The sequence below is a fragment of the Pleurodeles waltl genome, chromosome 6 (assembly GCF_031143425.1).
Source record: "Pleurodeles waltl isolate 20211129_DDA chromosome 6, aPleWal1.hap1.20221129, whole genome shotgun sequence".
NCBI classification, from domain to species: domain Eukaryota; kingdom Metazoa; phylum Chordata; class Amphibia; order Caudata; family Salamandridae; genus Pleurodeles; species Pleurodeles waltl.
Window position 1 is genome coordinate 1,509,468,483 of NC_090445.1, and position 21,250 is coordinate 1,509,489,732.

Here is a 21,250-nt window from a genome sequence, read left to right on the forward strand (position 1 = left end):
CAGGGATTATACATTTTATTCTTCTTCATCCAAGACGTATACACGTATAGTTTTTTTTTTTGGCTTCCTCGGAGTTCACCTTCCGGATGAGCGAGACCACCATCGAGCCTCAGGCTCTGACGGATCATACCCCTATTACATTGGTTGCCTGTCTTGACGTGGGACAAGTGGGGACCTCAAGCTGGCGAATTAGGGATACCATACTTCAGAGTCGGGTAGTGGAGGAGACGCAGCAGCGCGCGATCATGGACTACCTTAGTTTCAATGATGATGGGAGAACCAGTTTGGAGACTTTGTGGGAGGCACTGAAAGCAGTAATCTGCGGAGAGGTGTTGTCACTCTCGGCTAAAGACAATAAAGTGAGGAGAGAGCAGAGGGCGGTGTTAGAGCAAAACATTGGCAGCACTAGAACGCTTCCATAAGCATACCGTCGCACCTAGAGTGTGGAGGGAGCTGGAGAATGCGCAACAGCAGTTAAAGCAGCTGGATTGGGATAGGGCAGAGTATGCGATAGTTAGGCTTAAACATAAATATTATACAGGGAGCAACAGATGTGAGAAACTCCTTGCGCACCAGTTGAGGGTGCAGCACGCAGCTACGGAGATAAAGAATGTATGCTCTCCTTCTAAAGGGGAGGTACGAATGGACGATCAAATGGCTGAGGTATTTTCTGAGTATTATAGGGAGCTGTACGCTGCAGATACGGGTAATGAGGTGGACCCTGCCACCTTTCTCACGGATAGTAGGGTTGCACCGCTCTGAGCGCGATGCGTCCTCCTTAGACCAGCCCATTAAAGTGGAGGAGGTTATCTTAGCGATTTCACGTCTAAAGGTTGGGAAATTCCCCGGCCCGGACGACTTCACGGCACTTTTTTATAAAACTTTTTGCCCTGAGCTGGCTCCGCTTCTGGCGCGACTCTTTAACTCCTTCCTGGTGTCTGGGGCTCTCACGCCTAGCATGCTGGAGGCCACCATTGCGGTCATTCACAAGCCGGGATGGATCAGGAAGAATGTGGTTCTTAGCGGCCCATTTCACTCTTGAATATAGATGCCAAGTTGTTTATTGGCATATTGGCTCACCGCCTTAATCCTTACATGCCTGGCCTTATAGACCCGGATCAGGCGGGTTTTATACCTCATCGACAGTGCTGGGACAATACGAAACGGCTTCTGCATTTAATTGATAAAACCAGCAGATCTCGTAGAGAGGCGCTCCTCCTCTCCATTGACGCGGAGAAGGCGTTCGACAGGGTCCACTGGCATTATCTTTTTCAGGTATTGAAGCGTTTTGGGCTAGGTCCAGTGTGTAGGGCCTGGATCCAATGCATTTATCGTGCACCTAAGTCCGCTGTCCGTGATAATGGAACTTTGTCCTTGCCATTTCTGATTGGTCGGGGGACGCAACAGGGGTGTCCGCTCTCCCCTTTGTTGTTTGCGCTGTATATGGAGCCTCTCGCCAAGCGCCAAGAGAACCCTCTTATCTTTGGCATCAAGTTTGGGAGACCACCACCTCATTAGTTTATATGCGGATGATGTGATTCTTACCCTAGCGGAGCCCATAGTCTCGCTGCCAGCTCTTATGGAGGCCCTTAGTGAGTTCAGCCGGGTCTCTGGGTTTCGGGTGAATATGCAGAAGTCACAGGTGCTAAGTTTGTCTACCCTTCTGGAACATGAAGAAAGCTTGAGGGCCCGTTATCCTTTTATTTGGTCAACCTCACAGGTACCCTACCTGGGTATTGAACTGGCAACTTCAGCTGTGAAGACGGCGAGCTTGAACTATGCCACATTAGCCCGGGAGATATTGTGGGAGCTGGGGGAAGCATAAACTCTCTTGGCTGGGCAGGGTCTCCGCGGTGAAGATGACGGTGCTGCCGCGCATACTGTACGTGTTTCAAGCACTCCCTCTGACTCTGCCGTCTCATACGATAGCGACCCTCCAGTCAGCGATCTTGAAATTTATATGGGATGGGAAACCGGTGTGGATCCCGCAGAGTGCCCTGTATCGACCCAGGGGGGGAAGGGGGATTGGCGGTCTCCTGCCTCCTGCGGTATTTTCAGGCCGCCCAACTGCACTTTCTGCTGGAGTGGAGTAGGCCACTCACTGAAAAGCACTTGTGCTTCATGGATTAGGCGGTGGCTGGGTCCCACATTTGGAAGGAGCCCTGGCTTCGATGCAGGCATAGGGAGCGGGGGCTCTACTCCTCCCCGATCACGGGAGCAACGCTTCGGGTATGGGATGGGATATGGTGGCGTGGAGGCTTGGTCTGACGACATTCCCGTCTCCTATGCCTGCAGGTAGAGAATTTTTGCCGCTGGTACGACGGAGGCTGCAAAAGGGTGGGGAGCTTATTCGATGAGAATGGTGTGATCCCTTTTGATCGGATAAGGGATAATGGATTGACCGAGGCAGATAGACTGCTGTATTATCAGGTATGACACTGGGCCCTCTTGCCGGCGAATAGGCCCTTGATAGATAGACCGCCTACCCCGTTTGAGAAATTGATACTGACAAAGAAGGATGATAAAAGGGTGATATCGGAGTTGTATATATTTCTGCAGGGGGTAGAACGCCTGCCTAAATCCAAGGGATAGAAGAGATGGGAGAGGGAGCTGGGGAGGGAGCTAACGGAGGAGGAATGCGACAATATATACAATAGAACACATCACACGGCCTATAATGCCACGGGGACAGAGACAGCATATAAGGTAGCTTCCTACTGGTACTATACCCCAGCAAGGGTGCACAAATGGGATCCTGCTAAGTCAGGCTTTTGCTGGAGGGGGTGCGGCAATACGGGCACACTTGTACATCTCCTCTGGCATTGCCCCAAGTTACAGAGATTTTGGAAGAGTATCTTGGATGACATCGATAAGGTATTCCAGACAGAGATTCCTAGATTACCGTCATATGTTCTATTGGGTTTACCCAACCCCCTCACTTTCCCCCTTCGTTCGCTGAGAGGGCGACAGATGGCCTTAGCTCTTAACACTGCGCTCCAGACAATCCTCGCCCTATGGGGCTCCGACAAGCTGCCGACGTATGCGTCCTGGCTTCAGAAGCTGTGGTTCATCTTAGCAATGGAGAAACTTACTCTGGCTTCTAGGCAGAGGGTGGGTGACATTTGTACTCTGTGGAGACCATTTCTCCAGATTTTGTCCACAGAATTTACTGAGCTGACGTGCCCAGCATATCTAAAGGTCCTGGGGCTGACCCGAGATGTTTAGGGGAATGATTGGACTAGTGGGGTGGTGCAGGGACAGCAGTTTGAACGGCTGATGAGAGGGTGCGGCGGATAGGGGTGGTACGGGGCGTCTAGACGGGGCAGTACAGTTATGTATTTATGTTATATTTGTTTCTTGTTGCTATCTCTGCTGGGATCAGACTGTCGTAATATGCTCGCTTAGATTATAGTCTGTATAGGGGGGCAGACATGAGGAGGAAGGTGTCCTCCTATGTCAGAGAAGTGGTTCTGTTAGACCGCCTTTAAACATGAGCGGTAAGAGACACTATGATATGTCGATAGTCGAACGATTTGGAGGATTGATACAGAGCTTTTGTAAATGTTTGTGTATGTTAAATACCAATAAACAGATTTGATCCATAAAAGTCCATAGCGCCAACATTCAAATATTCAAGTCAATCCCCTTGGGCTTCGTGACGCCATTGTTTAATTTATTAGGACATTCTGCCCTTTTGTGTCCAATCTTCTTTTTGTATGCTACTCATTATACTGGACAAAGAGGCATTCTATCATCTTGATTGGTGAACTGTGACATATATGTGCCACATTAGTTAGTCCACTGTCGAGGATTTACTCCCAATTTAAAAGTATTGTTCTTTGAGTGGGCCAACGGTGGCACAACATCTCAATCTGTCCCTTGTCCAGGACCATTGCCAGATCTGCAAATTTACAAGATATGTTTCGCTGTTTGGATCTCAGTATAGAGCCAGTAAACAAACTCTGAGTCTCAACTGTTACTATAGCCTTATAGCCCACCATAGTGGGCTATATTGGCCATTTGGCAAGGGCTTTTAACAAGAGAGTGGGACTTCAATGCTGGTATAGCCCAGCTACGGAGGGCTATAAGGCTATTAGAGCATTCTGCCACTAGAGGGCAGAATGTTCTAATAAATAAAACAAAGGCCTCACGGAGCCTGAGGGGACAGAAATCTCCTCGGGCTCCTTGAAGCTTTTGTTCAAAGCAACAGCTGTAAACAAAAACATTGGAATGTTGGAGCTTTGGGCTTCTACGTTTATTAGAGGCCTGTAGAGTTCCATTGTTTTCAATGGAGCTCTCAACATTCCAGTGTTCTAGCAAGGTTAGTTATCTGTTGAGTGTATTAAAATACATTTCACCAAAAATTCACCAATGAATGGCAGGCCCAAAATAAATGTAATAATCCAGTATTGCCCACTCAGCAGCTAGGACAGCTGTTTGATGACGTTGGAAGCATTCCTTGTAGCTCACAGGGTGTTAGATATGTGCTGTGTAATACATTATACTGTAAGAATTCGATTTATACATTTCTGGATACTAATTTAGGATGTGCTTGAGCCCTACACCCTTCACCTCCTGTTAGTTGCTTGTCTCAGTCTTCTGCCTATACATCCCTTAGAATCGTTATTTCCAACTATTGATTGTCTGTTAGTGCTTTATATATTCATGATATCGCTTTACAGTTTCTGCCCATGGTTAATAATGTGCGTAAGTACCCTGTACGTCTCAAACACCTCTATGTTTGTCCCCCATGTTTTCTGGACCAGTTCATTTAGTGTATTGAACAACAGAAATATGTTCCTGGGTGCATTTGAAATCTCTAGGTAAGTCGTTGGAAGATGTAGATTTTCCCATCATTATCTAAGTCCCTAGACCAGAGGTTCTTAATCTGTGGTCCGAGATCCCCGGGGGTCTGCAGCGCCAAGTCAGGGGTTCTGCGACTGCTTAGAAAATAAAACAATATTGACAGACTATTAAGGTGTCACTAAATAAAAAATCTAAATGTAGAACTGAAAACTTTAAAATGTTCTGTAAATGTGATAGAATATGACATTGTAGGCTAAGAATTAAGTTGACAACCTCGGATTGATTAGTAGGAGCAGCCAAACAGAATATGGTATGTATAATTGCAGGCCTCAGTTGAATTTAGAAACGCTCCAACCTCGCATGAAAAATCGAATTTTTATTTTCTTTTTATATTTGTTTGAAAATTACATAATTTTTTTATATTTTGTGTATTTGATGATTTCTTGTTTTTTATGTATTGTTTTCTGGTTCAAATCATCGAAAATGCTTACCTGGGGACCCCATATTCCAATGATGACTCAATTGGGATCCCAGGATCCCAATAATGATTCAGTGGGGGCCCTGTTTTCCCATAATGATTATGTTGTGGTTCACAGAAGTCAGAAGGTTAAGAACTACTGCCCTAAACCAATAGAATAGAATGGTCTTCCGTGTCTTGTCCAGATGACAAATCTAATACAAGTAGGAGGGCAAGGAGTCCTTTGTCTCTTGTATGTAACAGCTGTCATTACATAAAGTTCACCGTAGATTCAGAACTCTTATTTGGTTAAAGGCGTTTATGCCAGTCAGTTAAAATAGTTATTCTAAGATGCGTTGAATTTGCAGCAGTTTCTTGTAGGCTGGAGAGCATACGTTGGGTGAGAGATTGGTGAATATTCTCTTTTAGACTTTACCTTTTTTATTAAAAAGCATGACTGTGGCCATTTTTTAATTATTCTAGGACTCAAAGATTATGCCATGCGAGGTGCAGTGTTGCAACACACAGCAGGCAGATTCTGTCCTTGGGCTGTACAGTTCTCTGTTGGGGAAAATAGATTGTAAGAGCACTTGCATCACATTTTTATTTATTTTAAGGGGGACTAGGTAAGATTTAAAGTTGTGTGGTGACGTGACGCAGGTATGGATAAAGGCCAATTTGAGCAGAAATACTTAAGTCACTTATGGATGGTAGGCCGCTTGTGTAAGTTTTTGAATGAACTAGCTGTGAGTTCAACGGATGGCTTGGTGACTGCTTGAGTGTATGACATACCAAGTCAGTTTATGTTTTCAATTAATGTGGTCGAGGGCATGGAGGTTTTTACTTGTTTTTGTTTGCAAAATAGTGCAAATTTGCTGCTACGATATGCCAACTTGAGTTTGACGTATTCACAAATAATTGAAAGCTATGACACAAATGATAACTGCTCTCTGCTTAATTAGCATACTGCTTTTGCGTCGTCCTAGCCTGTCCTAATTATGTTCCATTCACTTTCCAGCTGGCAGTAGATAAAGAGCTCATTGACTTTGGCACTCATGTAGTGGGGGAGACAATTTCACGGACCATCACCCTGATGAACCGTGGCGCCCTGGGAACAAGATTCAAGTTTCAGGCGTTGACAGATGCCAGAACTACGCCTCGCGTGGCAACCGCAAAGCCCTCCAAGGAAGCCTCGGTAAGTTCAACCTCATTTCCTGAGAACGATTACGAAAAAAAAAATAAGCATCTCAGGACTTTATCAGTGGCCTAAATTTACATATGTTTAAAAGGAACAGAGTCTTCAGATAGTAAATGCTAACTAAAAATTTTTCCAGACAAGTTTCACCTACTTCCAGTACAATGTCTCTTTTTCCCAAACTTCATTCCGTCTTCCCCTTGGTTTTTACCTCTTCAGGCCTAATGAGTCATGAAGCAGTGATCCAGCATTTGAGAATGGATTCTACAAAATGTGCATTTCTGAGCCCTCAATTTTCGCAAAGTCTTATGAGTGATAAATAACTAGTATTTTTGATGACATCACAGGAAATGATGTCATGTAAACTTTAATATTGATGACAACATAGAAATTGATATTAGGTAAAGGATAAAACAATTACAATTAATATCAAATGAATAGAATAAAATCAAAGCCTCACTAAGATAGATGAATGACTGGCAGAAGCTGTAGAGCAGCACTATGATGTGTCCAACATGGATTCTCACTAAAAATGAAGGAGACTACATGAGGGCTTCCTAGAAGTTGTAATGCTTCCAGAAGCTCCTACAACTCCCAACTGTCCAAAACCAAATTAGAACTCTGAACAGAAGTGCATTTGGAGGTCAGGTTGTATAGTCCTTTCCGGCAGATGTGACATTAAAGGCCTGATTACAACCTTGGCGGATGGGATACTCCATCACAAATGTGACGGATATCCCGCCAGGCGTTTTACAAGTTACATAGGATATAATGGAACTTGTAATAAGGCGGAATGAATATCCGTCACATTTTTGAATGAGTATCCCATCTGCCAAGGTCGTAATCATGCCCTAAGTCTGTTGTGAGCGAGACTGCCACTTGATCTCCAAAATGTATGAGATTTACTGGCAATGAGTGAAAGTTGAAGTCTCTGCCTTTGGCACCTGCACTCTGCATGTACACTCCTAGAAAACACGGGGGTGTTTAAATATCCAAGGAGACAAGTGAAATGAAGTGTACGTTTCTCAGAATATATCCAGTCTGGGTAATCAGTTTCTACTTTGCTACCAGGAGAGCACTGCCAATATTTACGTCAGTAGGTTTCTGAAGAAGATCAATTATTCTGAACGGTCATTTGAGGCTGAAGCAGTTGGTCGCAGGCTGGGTATTTGTGAATTAATCTGCCCTATTTCCAGAGAATTTACAAAGGCACAGACTTGCCAGTGTTTTTCTTCTGATTTCACTAACCCAGTATGCTGTTACTCCCAAATAGCTCTCATTTCGAACATCCTTATGAAATATAGCCACAGTGATGTGTGTCTTCACAAAGTCCTGGTAACAGAAATGAGGCCTGTAGCAGGGAAGACTACTTATTTACAGGACATAAATCAAGCATCATTTAATTTTCCAGCAGCAGGTTTACAATATGTCCAAATATATGTTATAATTGTGTATGTGGTATGTTTGTCTTTTTAGGTAGCTCAAGAATCAGAAAGATTTGAAATGGAAGGCAATGGCAGTTCCAGGTCACTGGGTCTTTCTGCTGAGGAGCAAGAGCTGCCTCAGCCTTCGGCAGCTGGAGAGGAAAAGATACAAGGAAGCCCTGGTGATAGATTCCAGACATGCCCAACTGAAGGTAATGACATCGCTGCTAAAAGTTTATCCACACATAGGAGTTTATCTAACTAGATACAGACCTAGTTTCATTGGATGAAGCTTTAAAAAGCATAATAAATGTAACGTTGTTTAGTTCATATATAATTTACATTATGAAGTGACATGTTGCATTTTCTCCTGCTACCAGAGAGCTAACAGACCCTTGCTGGGTAAATGTGGGCTACTAGGAGATGGTCAGCCACTGCTGCTTTTATAAGAAATGTTCTAGACATTTGTGGGACTGGTTTCCTATACCTTACTGCATAGATTCTGATTTACCATTACATATTATAGTCTGTCAAGCTCCCCTGAGCAATCTGTGTACATAATATTCCGAGCTATAGTCCTGGTCGCCTCCTCTGAGGTATGGTGCACACCTGCTATCCTGTCCTACCATGTAGGAATATCAAAGGACATCCCTGAAGAAGGAGAGGTCTCAATCATAGTTTTTTTTTCAACATCATAAATGTGCCATCCACCTTCCCATGGATGAAGATTATAATTTTAGATAACAGTTCTGATAGACATTTTCTCAATCTCACCTACAAAACTTAACTACTCGCCTGACTGACACCTTCTGTGCATGATGGGTCAGAGTAGCCTCCAGAACCCTAAAAGTGACTATTGATTTCTCATTCATGTGTAGCCTATGTACATAAGCATGAACCCTGCCCTTCCTCTTTTATGGTTTAAAACTTTTATTGACAATGTGTTACAGCCCATAACCTTGAGGAAATTAGATATGTCCTTTCTACAATACAACTTAGTCTCAACTTGGGGAGTCCAGCCTCTCTGTAACATGAGCTCCAACATTTAACCCCCCCACCCGCCTCTCACCCACCCCTCCTGCACCAGTGTACCGCAGGTCCATGCCTTTTTGTTGTTTACTCTAAGGGCCGTTGTTTCCTTTCTTTACCTTTCTGTCTTGAGTGCTATTGTAGCAGTAGGGAGTGTTGAGGGCTAACAATATGTTCGATGGCATCTGTCGCTGTAGATACGCATGTTCTGCAATAGCTCGCCATCTGGTGTTGGGCCGGAGTGTTACAAGTTGTTTTTCTTCGAAGAAGTCTTTCGAGTCACGGGACCGAGTGACTCCTCCTTTTGTCTCCATTGCGCATGGGCGTCGACTCTATCCTCGATTGTTTTTTTTCCGCCATCGGGTTCGGACGTGTTCCTGTCGCTCCGAGTTTCGGAACGGAAAATTAGCTAATTTCGGAAGATTTTCGTCGGTATTGTTGCGTTCGGGATCGGCGTACTTACATTCAACACCGCATCGAAGATCGAAGAGCTCCGGTGCCCTTCGGGGTAGTTTTTTCGATCCTCCGTCGGGGCCTGGTCGGCCCGACCGCGTGCTGAAGAACGCCGATGGAACGGACCCCGTTTCGTTTCTGCCCCAAATGCCACAATAAATACCCCTACACAGACCAACACTTGGTCTGCAACCTGTGCCTGTCACCTGAGCACAGCGAAGACACCTGCGAGGCCTGTCGTGCGTTCCGGTCCCGAAAAACACTCCGAGACCGTCGAGCCAGAAGACTTCAGATGGCGTCCGCACCGACAGCCCAACGGGAGTTCGAGGAACAGGAAGAGGAAGGTACCTTCTCGATCCAAGACTCCGACTCCGAAGGATTCGACGATACACAAACCGTGAGTAAGACGTCGAAAACCACACAGAGAAACATTTACAAGGCCCAGGGGACGCCACTGCCACCAGGCCATGGCTCGACCCATAAATTCGGTGACCGACCATCGGCACCGAAAAAGGCCCAAACAGTGCCGAGATCGTCCGACTCCGGTCGAGACACCGGCACGCAGCCTTCTCGGGACCGAGAAAGTGCTGGAGACAAGCCTCGACACCGTGATGCCGGTGTGGACACGGCTCGACGCCGAGACAGCGGCACAGAAACAGATCGACGCCGAGAGGTTTCGGCCCCGAAAAGGAAAAAAGTCACCTCGGAGCCGAAAAAACACGCAGACAAAGTTTCGATGCCGAAACAAACTGCAAGCGACCCAGCTTCAGGCTCTTATACAGAAGAGCACTCGCTAACCTCCCAAATGCAGAAGCATAGGTTTGAGGAAGAGCTACAAGCAACTGATGTGGACCATACGCAAAAGCGTATCTTCATTCAGCAGGGGACAGGAAAAATAAGCACCCTTCCCCCCATTAGGAGAAAGAGGAGGTTGGAGTTCCAGACGGAACAAACACCACAACCAAAAGTGGTGAAAAGAGTTACACCACCACCCTCACCTCCGCCCGTGATTGACGTTTCACCAGCACAAACTCCATCACACTCCCCAGCTCACACCACCATGAGCCAGGGTGACCAAGATCAGGACGCATGGGACCTATACGACGCCCCAGTGTCAGATAACAGTCCGGAGGCATACCCTGCGAAGCCATCTCCACCAGAAGACAGCACTGCGTACTCTCAAGTGGTGGCTAGAGCAGCACAATTTCACCACGTAAGCCTCCACTCAGAACAGGTCGAGGATGATTTCTTATTCAACACACTCTCCTCCACCCACAGCTCATACCAAAGCCTGCCTATGCTCCCTGGTATGCTCCGCCACGCAAAAGACATCTTTAAGGAGCCGGTTAAAAGTAGGGCAATCACACCAAGGGTAGAAAAAAAGTATAAGCCGCCTCCTACGGACCCGGTTTTCATCACTACACAGCTGCCACCAGACTCTGTCGTTGTAGGAGCAGCTAGGAAAAGGGCCAACTCTCACACATCTGGAGATGCACCACCCCCAGATAAAGAAAGCCGCAAGTTTGATGCAGCTGGTAAAAGAGTCGCAGCACAAGCTGCAAACCAGTGGCGCATCGCGAACTCCCAGGCACTACTTGCGCGCTATGACAGAGCCCACTGGGACGAGATGCAACATCTCATTGAACATCTGCCCAAGGACTTACAAAATAGGGCAAAACAAGTGGTTGAGGAGGGACAGGCCATCTCCAACAACCAGATCCGCTCCTCCATGGACGCTGCAGATACAGCTGCACGGACAATTAATACATCTGTAACTATCAGAAGGCATGCATGGCTCCGAACGTCTGGATTTAAACCAGAGATTCAACAAGCAGTTCTCAATATGCTTTTTAATGAAAAAGAACTGTTCGGTCCAGAAGTGGACACAGCGATTGAGAAACTCAAAAAAGATACGGACACTGCCAAAGCCATGGGCGCACTCTACTCCCCGCAGAGCAGAGGGAATTACAGCTCATTCCGTAAAACGCCCTTTCGAGGGGGGTTTCGGGGTCAAAGCACACAAGCCAGCACCTCACAAGCCACACCGTCCAGTTACCAAGGACAGTATAGAGGAGGTTTTCGGGGACAATATAGAGGAGGGCAATTCCCTAGAAATAGAGGAAGATTCCAAAGCCCCAAAACCCCTACTACTAAACAGTGACTCACATGTCACTCACCCCCTCCACACAACACCAGTGGGGGGACGAATAGGTCATTATTACAGAGCATGGGAGAAAATCACTACAGACACTTGGGTTCTAGCAATTATCCAACATGGTTATTGCATAGAATTTCTACAGTTCCCTCCAAACATACCACCAAAAGCACAAAATTTAACAACACACCATTCCAATCTCCTGGAGATAGAAGTGCAAGCACTATTGCAAAAGAATGCAATCGAATTAGTGCCAAACACACAAATAAACACAGGAGTTTACTCACTGTACTTTCTGATACCAAAGAAGGACAAAACACTGAGACCAATCCTAGACCTCAGAGTAGTGAACACTTTCATCAAATCAGACCACTTCCACATGGTCACACTACAAGAAGTATTGCCATTGCTAAAGCTGCACGACTACATGGCAACTTTAGACCTCAAGGATGCTTATTTCCATATACCAATACACCCATCGCACAGGAAATACCTAAGGTTTGTATTCAAAGGAATACATTACCAATTCAAGGTACTGCCTTTCGGATTAACAACCGCACCAAGAGTCTTTACCAAATGTCTAGCGGTAGTCGCAGCACACATAAGAAGGCAGCAGATACATGTGTTCCCATATCTAGACGACTGGCTAATCAAGGCCCATTCGTTAATAGAGTGCTCAAATCACACAAATCATATCATACAAACCCTCTTCAAACTAGGGTTCACCGTCAATTTCACAAAATCCAAAATTCTGCCACGCAAGGTACAACAATACCTGGGAGCCATAATAGACACATCAAAAGGAGTAGCCACTCCAAGTCCACAAAGAATTCAAAATTTCAACACCATCATACAACGCATGTATCCAACACAAAAGATACAAGCAAAGATGGTATTACAACTCCTAGGCATGATGTCATCATGCATAGCCATTGTCCCAAACGCAAGACTGCACATGAGGCCCTTACAACAATGCCTAGCATCACAGTGGTCTCAAGCACAGGGTCACCTTCTAGATCTGGTGTTAATAGACCGCCAAACTTACCTCTCGCTTCTGTGGTGGAACAACATAAATTTAAACAAGGGGCGGCCTTTCCAAGACCCAGTGCCACAATACGTAATAACAACAGATGCTTCCATGACAGGGTGGGGAGCACACCTCGATCAACACAGCATACAAGGACAATGGAACGTACATCAAACAAAACTGCATATCAATCACCTAGAACTTCTAGCAGTTTTTCAAGCACTAAAAGCTTTCCAACCAATAATAGTTCACAAATACATTCTCGTCAAAACAGACAACATGACAACAATGTATTATCTAAACAAGCAGGGGGGGACGCACTCCACGCAGTTAAGCCTGCTAGCACAAAAAATTTGGCATTGGGCAATTCACAACCAAATTCGCCTAATTGCACAGTTTATACCAGGGATACAAAATCAACTCGCAGACAATCTCTCTCGAGATCACCAACAGGTCCACGAATGGGAAATTCACCCCCAAATTCTGAACACTTATTTCAAACTCTGGGGAACACCTCAGATAGACTTGTTTGCGACAAGGGAGAACGCAAAATGCCAAAACTTCGCATCCAGATACCCACACAAACAATCCCAAGGCAATGCCCTATGGATGAACTGGTCAGGGATATTTGCTTACGCTTTTCCTCCTCTCCCTCTCCTTCCTTACCTGGTAAACAAACTCAGTCAAAGCAAACTCAAACTCATATTGATAGCACCAACTTGGGCAAGGCAACCCTGGTACACAACGCTGCTAGACCTATCAGTGGTACCCTGCATCAAATTGCCCAACAGGCCAGATCTGTTGACACAGCACAACCAAAAGATCAGACACCCAGATCCAGCATCGCTGAATCTAGCAATCTGGCTCCTGAAATCCTAGAATTCGGGCACTTACAACTTACCCAAGAATGTATGGAAGTCATAAAACAAGCCAGAAGGCCATCCACCAGGCACTGCTATGCAAGTAAATGGAAGAGGTTTGTTTGCTACTGCCATATTAATCAAATACAACCATTACACACAACTCCAGAACAGGTAGTGGGTTACTTGCTTCACTTACAAAAATCTAACCTAGCTTTCTCTTCCATTAAGATTCACCTTGCAGCAATATCTGCATACCTGCAAACTACCTATTCAACTTCCCTATATAGGATACCAGTCATTAAAGCATTCATGGAGGGCCTTAGGAGAATTATACCACCAAGAACACCACCTGTTCCTTCATGGAACCTAAATGTTGTCCTAACTAGACTTATGGGTCCACCTTTTGAACCCATGCACTCCTGCGACATACAGTTCCTAACCTGGAAGGTGGCATTTCTCATCGCCATTACTTCCCTAAGAAGAGTAAGCGAGATTCAGGCGTTTACTATACAGGAACCTTTTATACAACTACACAAAAATAAAGTCGTCCTAAGAACCAATCCTAAATTTTTGCCAAAGGTTATTTCACCGTTCCATCTAAATCAAACAGTGGAACTTCCAGTGTTCTTTCCACAGCCAGATACCGTAGCTGAAAGGGCACTACATACATTAGATGTCAAAAGAGCATTAATGTATTACATTGACAGAACAAAAAACATCAGAAAGACTAAACAACTCTTTATTGCATTTCAAAAACCTCACGCAGGAAACCCAATTTCAAAACAAGGTATAGCCAGATGGATAGTTAAATGCATCCAAATCTGCTACCTTAAAGCTAAACGACAGCTGCCCATTACACCAAGGGCACACTCAACCAGAAAGAAAGGTGCTACCATGGCCTTTCTAGGAAACATCCCAATGCAAGAAATATGTAAGGCAGCCACATGGTCTACGCCTCACACATTCACCAAGCACTACTGTGTAGACGTGTTATCCGCACAACAAGCCACCGTAGGTCAAGCCGTATTAAGGACATTATTTCAGACTACTTCCACTCCTACAGGCTGATCCACCGCTTTTGGGGAAATAACTGCTTACTAGTCTATGCAGAACATGCGTATCTACAGCGACAGATGCCATCGAACTGAAAATGTCACTTACCCAGTGTACATCTGTTCGTGGCATCAGTCGCAGTAGATTCGCATGTGCCCACCCGCCTCCCCGGGAGCCTGTAGCAGTTTGGAAGTTACCTTCAATTATTTATATATGTATCATCTCAACCTTAAATAGGTGCATACTTAGTCACTCCATTGCATGGGCACTATTACTACAATTCAACTCCTACCTCACCCTCTGCGGGGAAAAACAATCGAGGATAGAGTCGACGCCCATGCGCAATGGAGACAAAAGGAGGAGTCACTCGGTCCCGTGACTCGAAAGACTTCTTCGAAGAAAAACAACTTGTAACACTCCGGCCCAACACCAGATGGCGAGCTATTGCAGAACATGCGAATCTACTGCGACTGATGCCACGAACAGATGTACACTGGGTAAGTGACATTTTCATTACGACTCAAGTATTTGAGGGTTATGAATCCCTCAAATTCCGATGTCAGGTACCTGAGGAATGCTTCAGTAGTATTGAAGCTACATGAGTCACTGGATATGGCTAATGCTGTCTTCTCCATTTCCAGATGATTTTTTGCAGCCATTCATAGAACTCTTGGACTCTTTTTTTATCCAGCATAATAAGTGTTTGTTTTGCCGCTAATAATGGTTGTGTCATTTGTTTGCCTCTCTGCAATTTGTGCAGAAATGTGTGTGCATTCAGGAGCCCAAGCAATATCTAACTGGGAATCTGGGGATCATCGTGCTCAAGATAAAATCAGTAGGGTCTAGGATTATACTCCAGTATTCTTTAATGTTGGGACAGTACCAAAGCCAATGTGTCCTCTCCATTGCAATCTCTCCAGCACCCAGATTCTATTCTGTTATCCCATTTATGTAGCTTTTTCACTGCGTGGTACCAATATGAGATCAGTTTCACCGCTGCCTTATTCAATGCTACTACCTGTGAGGTGCGCACTCTAGTGTATATCTGTGCATTTTCACGCTCTTTGATGGTGCTGCCTATTTCTTTCTCCAACCTACTTTGTCCTGTTGTTTTACATTCAGGTGTTTCCTTCATCAGGGCTTGGTATACTTAGATTAGGCTCTTGTCGCCATTTTTTCCTTTAACAATAGTCAATTTTTGAAGAGTGCAATAGCTCTCGAGGCTGCCTTTCTAATCTCCGACTTCATTACTCAGTGCCACAGTTGCCAGCAATGGAGCCGTTCTGTCTCCAGCAGTCCAAAATCCGACACTTAGCCCAAGGAGTTCTTAACTGTGTTCTCCTCAAAAGGTCCCTCATCCATATATATAGAGTATGGGTCAAATATTTAAATGCTTGGCTGTCTTGTGCTGGGTGTGCTGTCAGTTGTCAACAATTGTCATGAATGTTAAGGGGAAGGATCTCCATCTTTTTTTCTGTACAACCTTATCCCATACTGCAAGTGTCACTCTGGTCACCAGAGAGGAGTGTAAGCCACAGGCTATATATTTCCTATCTAAACAGGTTGCCTTCCAAATATGTGTGCCTGATATCACTTGATCAATAAAGCACCTGTGCCATATAGTGGAGATGCGCTGCTCAGTAATACTGAGTCATGGATGGTATTTCCAGGCCTCGGTGCTGTGAGTTTCAGTCTGTGAATTCTTTGCCTCATAATCCTGGGTCGATTCACTCCCCCCACCCACCCACCCACTCAAACCCACCCCTTATGAACTCCCCTATGGCATTTTGCAATGTGTGGTTTTCAGCAGCAGAAGGCCTGTGGTTTGAAAGATGTATAAAATCCTAGGTGAGTTGTTCATTTTGGTCACTGCAGTGCACCCCACCCCAGAGAGACCACCGTTTTGCCAAATTTGAAAGACTGTACGAATGAAAAAAGGGAGGCACAGTTGACATCTACCAGGGGTTCCAGTGTTTTTGTTAAAGTAAAACCCAGGTATTCAAAGCACTTAGCTGTTAATTTAAATGGGTTTATTGTCTTCAGTTGTGTTATTATTTCCAGTGGGCCTGCGATTTCTCCATGTTGACCATAAACCCGGAGACCTTCCCATTTCTCTGTAGCTCCCGTAGCAAAGCTGGGACTTACAATGCGGGGTCCATTAGGAACAAAAGGACGCCACCTACATTGAAAGACAACTTATTCCCTTGATATTCATGTTCCTTCTGCTATTTTCTGCCATCAGTTCCTTAGTGGCGGTGAACAGGAGCAGGGGGAAGGGACAGTGTGGCCCCCTGTGGTATCACATCACTCCTGAGAAGATTTCGTTCACTCCCACCCAAGCTACTGGTGACACCTGCTTATCACCCATTATGGCCTCGTCCAAACTTTTCCAATGTGGCCTGCTCGGCACCAGTGGCGTATCGAAACTTGAGGGAGCCCCCTTGTTAGAATTAGGGTTTTTGGTTGGCAGTCAGGTTGCCCTCTGTCCAAGCAAGAACCCTCACTCTAGTCAGGGTAAGTCACACACAATCCAAAATCAGCCTGTGTCCACCCTCTGGTAGCTTGGCACGAGCAGTCAGGCTTAACTTAGAAGGCGATGTGTAAAGCATTTGTGCAATAAATCATACAACACCATAATATAACACCACAAAAATACACCACACAGTGTTTAGAAAAATATATAATATTTATCTGGGTATTTGCAGGTCAAAACGATCAAAGTTGCAATATGAATTTGTAAAGATATCACTAAGAAGTGATATAAAGTGTCTTAAGTCTTTTTCAAGCACAAAGTACCTGGTTTCTGGTGGAAAATCTCCGCAAAGGGCCGCAGAAGAAGAGATACGTGGAAAAATGGTGTGTGCGTCGATTTCTCCCCAGCACACACGGACCTTCGTCGTTATTTTTCACGCGGGAAGTCGTGCGTCGTTTTCCGGCGCGCGGACAGTCTTTCTGTGGATCGCGGGATTACCAGATGTCCCGGGTCTGTGCGTGGATTCTCCTGCTTGTTTTCCGGCTGCGCGTCGTTCCGCGTGGCTGTGCGTCTAAATTTCGCTCTCACAGCAGGCGTTGCGTTAATTTCTCCTTGGAAGTCGGGCGGCGTTGTCCTTGCGAGGCCGTGCGTCGAAGTTCTGGACGTCCCGAAGGCGTCGCGTCGATCAGCGTCGGTGTGCAGCGTTTTTCTCACCGCGGAACAAGCTGTGCGTCGAAAATTTCGGCGCACGAAGTGTCCAAGTGAAAAAGAGAAGTCTTTTTGGTCCTGAGACTTCAGGGAACAGGAGGCAAGCTCTATCCAAGCCCTTGGAGAGCACTTTTACAGCCACACAAGAGTTCAGCAAGGCAGCAGGCCAACAGCAAGGCAGCAGTCCTCCGTAGAAAAGCAGACAGGTGAGTCCTTTAAGCAGCCAGGCAGTTCAGCAAGGCAGCAGGCCAACAGCAAGGCAGCAGTCCTTTGTAGAAAAGCAGACAGGTGAGTCCTTTAAGCAGCCAGGCAGTTCTTCTTGGCAGGTTGTAGTTTCTGGTTCAGGTTTCTTCTCCAGCAAGTGTCTGATGAGGTAGGGCAGAGGCCCTGTTTTATACTAAGTTGTGCCTTTGAAGTGGGGGCGACTTCAAAGAGTGTCTAAGAAATGCACCAAGCCCCCTTTCAGTTCAATCCTGTCTGCCAGAGTCCCAGTAGGGGGTGTGGCAGTCCTTTGTGTGAGGGCAGGCCCTCCACCCTCCCAGCCCAGGAAGACCCATTCAAAATGCAGATGTATGCAAGTGAGGCTGAGTACCCTGTGTTTGGGGTGTGTCTGAGTGAATGCACAAGGAGCTGTCAACTAAACCTAGCCAGACGTGGATTGAAGGTCACAGAAAGAGTTAAGTGCAAAGAAATGCTCACTTTCTAAAAGTGGCATTTCTAGAATAGTAATATTAAATCCGACTTCACCAGTCAGCAGGATTTTATATTACCATTCTGGCCATACTAAATATGACCTTCCTGCTCCTTTCAGATCAGCAGCTGCCACTTCAACAATGTATGAGGGCAGCCCCAATGTTAGCCTATGAAGGGAGCAGGCCTCGCAGTAGTGTAAAAACGAATTTAGGAGTTTTAAACTACCAGGACATATAACTACACAGGTACATGTCCTGCCTTTTACCCACACAGCACCCTGCCCTACGGGTTACCTAGGGCACCCATTAGGGGTGACTTATATGTAGAAAAAGGGGAGTTCTAGGCTTGGCAAGTACTTTTAAATGCCAAGTCGAAGTGGCAGTGAAACTGCACACACAGGCCTTGCAATGGCAGGCCTGAGACAAGGTTAAGGGGCTTCTGAAGTGGGTGGCACTACCAGTGCTGCAGGCCCACTAGTAGCATTTAATCTACAGGCCCTAGGCACATATAGTGCACTCTACTAGGGACTTATAAGTAAATTAAATAGCCAAACATGGATAAACCAATCAATAGTACAATTTACACAGAGAGCATATGCACTTTAGCACTGGTTAGCAGTGGTAAAGTGCCCAGAGGCCAAAAGCCAACAACAACCGGTCAGAAAAAATAGGAGGAAGGAGGCAAAAAGTTTGGGGATGTCCCTGTCAAAAAGCCAGGTCCAACACCCCTGCAAAGTACATGGAGGGTCCCTCCTCCGAACTCACTCAGAAGCTTGCAAGCCAGGGTACTGTGCTAGGGTGACCGTCAGGAATTCGGGGTCCCCCCGCACTGCGGGGGCTGCAGGGGCCTTTGTTACGTCACTGGCATGCACAAACTTGCAGTCAACTCAGTTTAATGAATTTTGTGTCTATCAACAGTAGGAATGCACTCTTTCGGGTTCTATGTATGTTGTCAATTATATCCCCACAGCTCCTGCCTTGAATTAACCCACAAATGTTCCAGGTCCATTACTCCCAAAATAAACTAAGCCAACTTAGCCTCCAGAACCCCTGTGAATAGCTTAACATCCGTGTTTAGGAGAGAGATGGTGTGATACAAACTATACTTGGTGGGGTCATTGCTGGGTATTGGTTTGACCGTTATTCTCACCTCTAACATGGACCCTGTGATTCTTCCCTCCTCCACAAACATGTTGAATAGTTTCATGAGCAGTCGCATCAGTTGTACACCAAAGCTGGAATGTCATGCCGTCCAGCCCTCTTGCCTTCCGTTTATTAATTTCCCTATTGCAATGATTACCTGCTTTGTTCTAATCGGTTGTTCTAGGTTATTTGTCTGCTCTTTCATCCGTAGTTGGACCCCAAATTGCTATTTACTGTCCTGCTGTCTACCATGGGTGTGTTCTTCTTTGTATACCTTTTTATGCTATTCCCAGAATTCCGCTGTAATCTCTGTCTTAAATATACCCAGACCCGCCTTTTTCTTTTATATATATTTAACCCCTGTACATATTTATTGTGATCTTAGTTTACTTGGTAAAAGTTTATCTACCCTGTTGCTGTCACTGAAGAATTTATGTCTGGTGCATAACAGGATGTATTCTCTATGTATCCTGTGCACTGAGTTGGGCTCTGGTCGTCTCTAATCCTTTTTTTCCTTTATGTACTTAAGTATGATTGTTTTGTCTTAATTGGATTACATTAAAAAAATGTAGATTACATAATATTGCCTACTGTTTTTTTAATTGAAAATGTATAAATATATATTTGAAAATGTGCTCAAGCATCTCATACCCTTAGTAAATTCAGAGAGAATATTAATGAGGGGGAACTAAATTACAAGTAACTTTTTCATATGTTGTCAAAGGGTTGTCCATAGGAATTTTAATAACAGACCTTTTTTCCATGTTATGTTTATTTCATTTGAGGTATCATTATTTGCAGCCTGTTAGAAAAATAGAAAATGTGTGCCATATATGTCCAGTCCCACCTTGCTGTTTTTGAATAGGTAGCTAATTGCATCTCTCACCCTTTCCAGTTTTCTTGTTTTGTTCAAAAGATCTGTCTCTGGTTTGTTCTTTTATTCAAACCTATGATCTTTAGTGGGAAAAGAACTATCTTTACCTCCCATTACATAATCAGTGTAAATCACTATGGGGGTCATTCCGACCCTGGCGGTAAAAACCGCCAGGGCCGTGACCGACGGAAAGCACCGCCAACAGGCTGGCGGTGCTTTCCTGCCCATTCTGACCGCGGCGGTAAAGCCGCGGTCAGAAAAGGTGATCTGGCGGTTTCCCGTTGGATTACCCCTGGCTGGGCTGAATCTCCATGGCGGCGCTGCTTGCAGCGCCGCCATGGAGATTCTGACCCCCTTCCCGCCATCCTGTTTCTGGCGGTTTTTACCGCCAGGAACAGGATGGCGGGAACGGGGGTCGTGGGGCCCCTGGGGGCCCCTGCACTGCCCATGCCACTGGCATGGGCAGTGCAGGGGCCCCCTAACAGGGCCCCAGCATGATTTTCACTGTCTGCTTAGCAGACAGTGAAAATCGCGACGGGTGCAACTGCACCCGTCGCACCCCTGCAACACCGCCGGCTCCATTCGGACCCCGGCTCCTGTGTTGCAGGGCCTTTCCCGCTGGGCTGGCGGGCGCTCCCTTGGCGGGCGCCCGCCGGCCCAGCGGGAAAGTCGAAATGGCCCCACGGTCTTCTGACCGCGGAGCGGTCTTTTGACGGGGGAAGTTTGGTGGGCGGCAACCGCCGCCCGCCAAACTTGGAATGTCCCCCTATGTCTCGGATTGCATATTTTCCATCATAGAAGTGGGGAAAGATCAAAGGGTTTCCCATATTCACTGTACTCACTGTTCAAACCTTTTTGTGTTTCTAGCAAAAGTGTTTTACTTAGAATAGACTTGCAC

At 45.7% G+C, this 21,250-nt stretch overlaps 1 protein-coding gene across 2 annotated transcripts in view; it reads left to right on the top strand.

Annotated features, from left to right (window-relative positions):
• Window positions 1-21,250, top strand: part of CFAP74 (cilia and flagella associated protein 74) — a 978,701-nt gene that overhangs the window by 290,515 nt on the left and 666,936 nt on the right. For both annotated transcript variants that reach the window (XM_069241006.1, XM_069241005.1), the window contains exons 18-19: window positions 6,282-6,458; window positions 7,935-8,094. In XM_069241006.1, coding sequence (XP_069097107.1) covers window positions 6,282-6,458; window positions 7,935-8,094 — 337 coding nt within the window. The remainder of the gene's footprint in view (window positions 1-6,281; window positions 6,459-7,934; window positions 8,095-21,250) is intronic.